Source organism: Mytilus edulis, chromosome 1 (assembly GCF_963676685.1).
Source record: "Mytilus edulis chromosome 1, xbMytEdul2.2, whole genome shotgun sequence".
NCBI classification, from domain to species: Eukaryota; Metazoa; Mollusca; class Bivalvia; order Mytilida; family Mytilidae; genus Mytilus; species Mytilus edulis.
In genome coordinates this window covers 113038906-113047347 of record NC_092344.1, presented here as the reverse complement: position 1 = coordinate 113047347, position 8442 = coordinate 113038906, and the positions used below count along the sequence as shown (strand labels likewise).

The window sequence follows — 8442 nt, the reverse complement described above, 5'->3', positions numbered from 1 at the left end:
ATAACACAAACATTCTTATAAAGCTTTAGTTGACAGTTGTAGGTTCCAGATTATTTATTGTTGACGTTTTTTGTCTTCTTTCGTTTTACACCATAGGAAACAAAATCAGTGACATTCCAATAAAATGTAACACTGGTGTAGGAAAAAGAAGATATTTTACACCTAAGCATCCCAATACACATAGAAAATAGCAGAGAAGGTGATGACAATTTGACAATGAAACTTCCCAAAGTTGTCTTTGACTTTATCCAGTCCAAATATTAAATTATTTTGAGGTCTTGAAATAGATATAGGGAGATGTGGTATGAGTGCCAATGAGACAACTCTCCATCCAAATGACAATTATAAAAGTAAACCATTATAGGTCAAGATACGGCCTTCAACATGGAGCCTTAGCTCACACCAAACAGCAAGCTATAAGACTGATAAAGGGCCCAAAAAATTACCAGTGTAAAACCTTTCGACAAAAAAAACCAATGGTCTAATGTATATAAAATTGAAAAACGAGAAACACGTATGAACTATACATTAACATACGACAACTACTGTACATCAGATTCCTGACTTAAACAGGTGCAAACATTTTAATGGTACCAAACCTCCTCCCTTTTCTAAAACAATAGTATAACATCACAACATAAAAAAACACTATAAAATATCAATTGGAAGGCTTAACTCAATAAAGAAAACACAAATTAAGGCGACTATGCTTTTTTGCTTTGACGCCTTACAATATGTCATAATTATTTTGATTAACTCAGGCCTAGCTTCACAGGCACTTGTTTCTATCCATGGGAAGACCCACTATCAACGTAAATATATAGAAACAAGTGCCTGTGCCAAGCTTCATTAATTGAATTAAGTTTAAATGTTTAAATAGTTCTTCAAATGAGAAACTTAATTTTGTTGAATGTAACAGTTATAGACGACTCTCACATTTCAACCTTTTCCTGTCATATTGCTTTTATCAATTCGTCAAAGTGAGAGTCTATACACAACCTTTTAATTAAATTAGTGGACTTTTCACAAAAAACATGCATTGATGTTACAAAAAAAAAATCTTTTAGTTGTGATGTCCGACGACTAAGTTTTTCCCCAAATGAACCAGAACCCAAATCAACAGGAACAGCCTTGTTCATCCTTAAAACTGAAATTGGAAAGTTATCAATTGCTAAACGACATCATCTATGCTGGCTGACCCTGAGTCAACCAGTGTTACTCATTCATGAAAAGAAAACAAGGATTTGGTCAATACCCAAATCAAAGTTTCAAGTTACCTGAAATTATTGACCACAGGAGTTGTTGATTTTATCAATGTTCATAAAATATAGAAAAATATTTGCTTATTAATTGTGCCATGACCCTTTTTGAACAGTCAGTCATCATAAAATTGGAGTACTTTTCAACCAGAACGACTTACTTTTTCAATAGTTTCTTCTCTTCATTAGTTTCAGCAAGGAATTGTATATTTAAAAGGAATGGAAACGCGGCTCGAGATCAATCGGGATACCAACAGCGCACCCGCAGAGTTATAAACCATGTCTGGCTCAGGCGGAAGTATGATGAATAATATAAAAAATCATGACGGAGTTCCATTTCCTGTCATATAAATCGGTCTTTTAATTCACGGGGTCATCTTGCTTGAGACGATATAAATGAGAGAGAAACCCGAAATCAAGAATAAACTTTTATTCCTAGCAAAAAGTAAGGCCTTGGGTATCATTTTAATGCCTCATCAAACATACGTTTGTAATATTGTATTGAGTAAATTCTCATTAGAATAGACCTCGGTCTTGAAAATTGAGGGAGTTTCATCCGGATTACTAAACAAAAAATACTGTGTTTTGATTTTTTTCTAAAAACTTGAAAACTGCGAAGTGCAAAACAAAACAGTTGATATCATTATGAAGCTGAAACCTTATTCTATCGCTTAGGCTCTTTTTGAAGTTTCTTGTAACTTTTAAGAATTTTCTACGATTTTTCGAAATTTCAGTTTTGAGTTTCAATATTCTGTCAAAATATGTCTATCAATCTGGGAGTGCACTACGATTTCTTTATTATATTGGAAAGTAGAAAGAAAAAAGTGAGAAAATGAGATATCATTTTAAAGAAGGAATATTTTTCTACAGTTTGATCTAAATTACGAATGCTAAATGTAATTGGTACAATATATATGATTTTATTTCGAAACATGTTGAAAATTTGAAGTTGTGCGTCAACAAATACATCGACACTTTGTATTTTGGTATAAGTTAAATAACTACTTGAAATAGATGTGACATTGACATATAATTTAAAAGCTTAGTCTTTTTTCTATCGCATAGTGTTCATTTTATGAAAATGGTGATAAAAACGAATTAGCTATGATTTTTCAAAATCCCATGTTTATATTTCACATTGACGCCATTTTGTTTGAAATAACAGACAAGATATATATAAAAGACACACGATTGGGATTTATTGTGCCTTAATATACCATGTACGATGTTATGCATTTCAAGTTTTTTTGTCAAATGCTGCTTTAGATACTAAATCGTTGTTTAGAATGCAGTTTGCCATTATAAAGCGTTGCCGCAAATTACCATACGAAACAGCAAAACTGTTCCTTCCTTTTTCTCCCAGAGCAGTAGTCTATAGGCCGCAAAAGTATTCCTTTGGTGTTAAAATAAATAAAATGCGAATGTGGGAAAGTTTGAACTGTTTCTAATTAGAAAATTTATTGCATCTCTGCATAATTTAGCATTAATTAACAGGTGAGCTCGACATTATTAATTTTTAACATCTTAAAAGTATGTAAGACCAGAGACAAATTAGCTTATCATTGATACATGATATATTATACCTGCAAATTGGAACATCCTGCATGCCGTTGTTTATTATAACACCTGTAATCTAAGTTCTTTTATCTAGATAATATACTGCAGTTGTTAAAATTTTCCTTCCTTCATAATAATTTATTAACTTCTTTCTTTAACAGTCATTTAGTTACATTTTTAAAATGTTCTTTATTTTGCATGAAAACTTTTTAACACTCGTAAAATGTCCGATATCATCTGATTATGACATACCTTCATGAAATAATACAATAAAAAAAAATTGAATAATAATTTTGTTAGTTCATCACATTTCATTCTGGTGTTATCTTTCTTGGTATAGTTAACACTAATTAATGAGAATCAGCATAAAAGTAGTGTCAAAATGATATAAAGAAAGATACTTTCAAGGATAACACTAAATTTTCAACAAGCAAGATTCAGAATTCTTTATGATAATGGGGCATGGAAAGTGAACTCTGTATTAAGTTGTTAGACTTTTTGTTCCAAATTAGTACTGAGTCCTAGTCAATTTTTCAAATAGCAAAAAGTTAAGATAAAAAGGAAGGAATTGGAATTAAAACTCTATATCAATCATGAATGCGACTGTAGTTATATTTTTTATCTTCAGATAGAAGAGATGCAGTCAAGTGACACTGATTATCATTTTGATAATAACAACACAATTGACATGGATTTTTGTGCTAATATGGAAATACAAACAAAGAAGAGAAAATTTGAAATGACAACAGAAAATGTGACATCAGCTATCATGTCAGGTTTGTAAAATCATCAATTTGAACACACTTATAAAGAAAGATCTCAGTAAGAGTCGACAAAAGATGAAAAGTTAGTTTTACATGCTTACTTCAAATCAATTAATCTACAACTGAAGACAAAATAGAATACAAATCATAAAATTGAGAATGGAAATGGGGAATGTGTCCATGAGAAAACAACCTGACCAAAAATGGGGAATGTGTCAAAGAGAAAACAACCTGACCAAAGAGTTATCAGCAGCCTAAGACCACCAATAGGTACAATAGTCTCGGATGTGGAGAAAAAGTTGAGAATTTGATAACTTTATAATACAAAAAATCATTATATTCAACATGTTCCCTGAGTCTTGCATTGCTATTTAGTGAAATAGATGAAATTGTTAATTTTTCTTCTTATTTCACTATAAGTTAGTATAGATTATAGTTTATAATTGTTTTTGCAATAAATGATATGAAAGGAAAATGCCTATAATTTTCAGGAAGACAGTTTGTTTTACTTCCAAGGAACAGCAGTACCTATGTCACAACAGATTGGAAACTCACTGGAACCTCATTATTCCTTCCATTGAAAGGGGACACATTTGTCAATCTACAAAAATATGAACAGATAACAGTTGCTGACGGAAGCTACTTCATTGCAGACGATGCAGGAAATTACTCAAGATCTGTTACAGGTATGGGTGAAGGAAGATAACTATGTTAGAATTGCACATGTAGGTCATAATGTCCATGGAAAATATTTCGTTGTTGATTGAATCAATTAATATGAGGCAGTCATTACCTGTGAAGGGGACAAAGTCTGCAAGAATTATTTTTTATAACTTTAAAATCTGTTAAAAAAGAAACCGAAATACCGTAACGTTTCCGACTTTGAATCTATTGTTAGGGATTTTACTTGTGACATCATTAAAGTTATGACCTCATGTTCAATGTAAACAAAGAAACGCGATCATCAGTTAACGTTTATTCATAACAAAGACAAAGAATTATTAAAAATGAAATTGTTTTTTGTCGAGCCTTCGACTTTAGTCGAAAAAGCGAGACTAAGCGATCCTACATTCCGTCGTCGTCGGTGTCGGCGGCGGCGGCGTCCACAAATATTCACTCTGTGGTTAAAGTTTTTGAAATTTTAATAACTTTCTTAAACTATACTGAATTTCTACTAAACTTGGACAGAAGCTTGTTTATGATCATAAGAAAGTATCCAGAAGTAAATTTTGTAAAAATAAAATTCCATTTTTTCCGTATTTTACTTATAAATGGACTTAGTTTTTCTGCGAGGAAACATTACATTCACTCTGTGGTTAAAGTTTTTAAAATTTTAATAACTTTCATAAACTATCCTTGATTTGTACCAAACTTGGACAGAAGCTTGTTTATGATCATAAGATAGTATCAAGAAGAAAATTTTGTAAAAATAAATTTCCACTTTTCCGTATTTTCCTTATAAATGGACTTAGTTTTTTTGCCAGAAACAAAACATTCACTCTGTGGTTTAAGTTTTTAAAATTTTTATAATGTTCTTAAACTATCCTTGATTTCTACCAAACTTAGACAAAAGCTTGTTTCTGATCATAAGATATTATTCAGAAGTAAATTTTGTAAAAAAAAAATTCACTTTTTCCGTATTTTACTTATAAATAGACTTAGTTTTTCTTCCAGTTAACATTACATACAGTCTGCAGTTAAAGTTTATAAAACATTTATTAGATTCATAAACTATCCTGGATTTTTTTACCAAACTTGGAAGCTTCTTTCAATCAAAAGACAGTATCGAGAGGGAAATTTTTATTGATGTTTTTCCTCATTTTTGTTGAGTCTGCGATTAACAGCAAAAGTAGGCGAGACACTGGGTTCCGTGGAACCCTTATGAATTTTTTTTATGTTCCTTGAGTTCCTATATTTTACTAGACTACTCAAAGTCGCATGACAACAAGACCAGAAGAAGGAAGTAGATTTCTGCAGTCTTCGCAAATGCAGGAATTAAAAAACGTGACAAAAAACTTCTGGAGATTTTCCCTTTTTTATTATCTTTTTTTTTTTTTTAATTTTTTCTACTGCAATAGGCCTTATTATTGGTTGCTTACTATAATTTCTTCATTAAAAGACTTACTGTAGATGTTTTCTTATTAACTATAAATGTATTGAATGTGCCAACAATGGGGAAAATACATTGTGTATATGTTTAGAATTGTATGCCCCTGCCAGTCAGTGTTTATTATTTTGTTAAAACTGATTTTATATTTTGGTATATGACTTAAATATCAAGTCTGCTTTTCATTCCTCTTCACTGCATTTTGGTAGAAGTACAGGCCTTGGACCTTCAAATTGTTCTTGGTTTGGTGGGGTTTTTTTCTGTAATGCCTGCAGACGTGGAGCTTGTAATTTTTTTTTTAGCTTTAAGAAGAAAAAAATATCTTGTAGTGTAATCTTCTTATTTCAGGTAAAGTTTTACACCTATGGAAATATTGCATGTCAGAGAAAGACTACTTTGTTGCAGAATCTTTCTTGTTTACAAGTCCACAGGTTTGTACATACTATTGATCTAAATATTAGTATCAACAAACTATATGCTGTCTTATTTTCTTTTATGTAAAGTAAGGCAACAAAATCAGGTCCATCAATATTTTACAGAATAGTCAACCTTAGTTCTACATAAGAGAAATTTTTAGCCACAAAATAATTTTCTAACATAATTTTTCTGTTAATCTATTACTACAATCAGGTAAATGCTTATTTAATGGTCCAAAAGGCACTTCTACTGTTAGCAAGGTATTATAAAACAATTGTGACTTCAATGAATATTCAAAATGTTAACCATTAAAAATTAGTTTACTTTGGGCTGTGCTCTCAGGGAAATAGCCTTTAAGGATAAAACAATTTGGATATTTACCTTTTCTGTGGGCCATGTATATTCAATTACCTGTAACATAAGTTGCTTCTGAATTTGTCCATGTATGTATGTCTTGATGTATTACTGAGAATTGGTTGCACTTTCACTATAATAAAAAAACTTTTGCAGCACAAAACAATTTGTAAAGTTTGTTAGTAAAATTTATTAAATGATTAGAATTTGAATTGAATTGAAAGTAAATATTCTTGTGCTCAATAAGTGACACAATAATTTTATTGAATACAGTAGTTGAACTTTTTTTCGTTAGGTTTTTGTTCATAATTAGAATACATAGATGAAACGTTTTTGTCTTGTAGGATTTTTCAGTTGTTATCAATCATCTGTACACAAGTTGAAATGTTTAAGTCTCTCTGTGGCAGCTTTAAATGTGCAGTTGTGTGTCCATTCTGGAGCCTAATAATGTGTTTATCTATCATCTAAATAGCTGTACAGTGACTGGAAGATGTTTCATATTTTGTTTTATATATAAAAATGATGTGGAGCACCTTGCTGTGCTTACAGAAGATGTAAAGAGCTGTGCTATGACTTTTTAATGTACATTTTGCTTACTTAAAAACTTAATAATAGTGGCAGTTTACGCAAACTTTTATTGATATAAGAATTTTGTAATGTTTAATTTTTACAGTTCATGGTGGCACTTCATTTGGTGACTGTTTTTTACATGTTTAATTTTAAAAGAATCATGAAGACATGCTCATTTATTTTATGATGAAAACAGTTTTACAAGTGGATCACATGATATTGAAATATTTTTATATTTAACTATGAAGTCATTTTATAAAGTTTTAATTACTTTTTTATGAAAAGAGTTGACTACACATGTGATGATATTGTTGTTGTTTTAAATATTGTGATATGATAAATATCAAAATGGCTTTATGCTGGGGAAAAAATTATGCAACTGATATGGCACAATGATATTGTACATTTGTTATTTGTGATATTGATTTTGAAAGACTGTGGGAATGTTTATCAGAATCTGTTAACTTATATTACACTGAACACAGATTTTTTTCTTAAAGATTTGCATATCAAAACATTTACCTACTTAACTTTTTTCTACTTTAATAGCTCAAACCAAATTTATGATTCAATAATAATTATTATTGTCTTAATTGCTCAAATCCTTGCCAAGGGAAAGGTGCTTTTTTCATTTTTAAAAGGTGAACAGGATATTATATTATGTTTTTATGCAGTTAATCTGCATTATGCGAGCACCCTAGATTTGTGGTCTACCCAAAAAATGCTGAAATACTTACCATTGTTATTATCTAGCTGGCTACTATGTTATATATTTTTATATTTTCATCAAGTTGTAGTTTTATGTATTTAAGTTATTGTACTATACAAAAGTGTCTGTAATTAAATAAGAAGTCACGTCAATGTAAAATCAAATTTTTCCAAAACATTCCTTAATTTTTTATGTTAATAATTTCCTAAGATTTTATATGTTACCTTGTTTTTTGTCTTCTTTTATATAAACTACTGTTGTCTCAATATACATGTATATATATTTGTTGTCAAATTGGTTGAATGTATCTCTATGTAAAGCAGTTTATAATCTTTTTACATATACAATATCTGTACATTGTTGGAAAATAGAAAATTTATTTGTACAGTTGTATAAGCTTTTCTCCTGTTTAGAAGTGAGTACAAATACAAATAAATTTTTATTTTGGACAATGTACATATATCTTTTTATCCATTAATTTATACCCAGGACTTAAGATTTTAAGTTGTAAAAATCCAAATAGTTGTCTCTGATTTCCCCCCCCCCCCCAAAAAAAAACACCAAACTATAGTTGAATCGTGGCGGGCAGATTGAACCCCATATGGGGACCTATAGTTGTTAATTTCTGTGTCATTTGGTGTGTTGTGAAGAGTTGTCTCATTGGTAATCATACCACATCTTCTATTTTTTATGTATGCACACCGA

General features: G+C 30.4%; 1 protein-coding gene across 1 annotated transcript; it reads left to right on the top strand.

The window, feature by feature from the left end:
• The first annotated feature begins 17 nt into the window (after window positions 1-17).
• Window positions 18-7399, top strand: LOC139500239 (uncharacterized). Its single transcript, XM_071288983.1, has 5 exons — window positions 18-199; window positions 3445-3592; window positions 4072-4266; window positions 6036-6118; window positions 6803-7399. The coding sequence occupies exons 2-5, from the start codon at window positions 3454-3456 to the stop codon at window positions 6839-6841; spliced, it is 456 nt and encodes a 151-aa protein (XP_071145084.1). The 5' UTR covers window positions 18-199; window positions 3445-3453; the 3' UTR covers window positions 6842-7399.
• Window positions 7400-8442: the final 1043 nt, after the last annotated feature.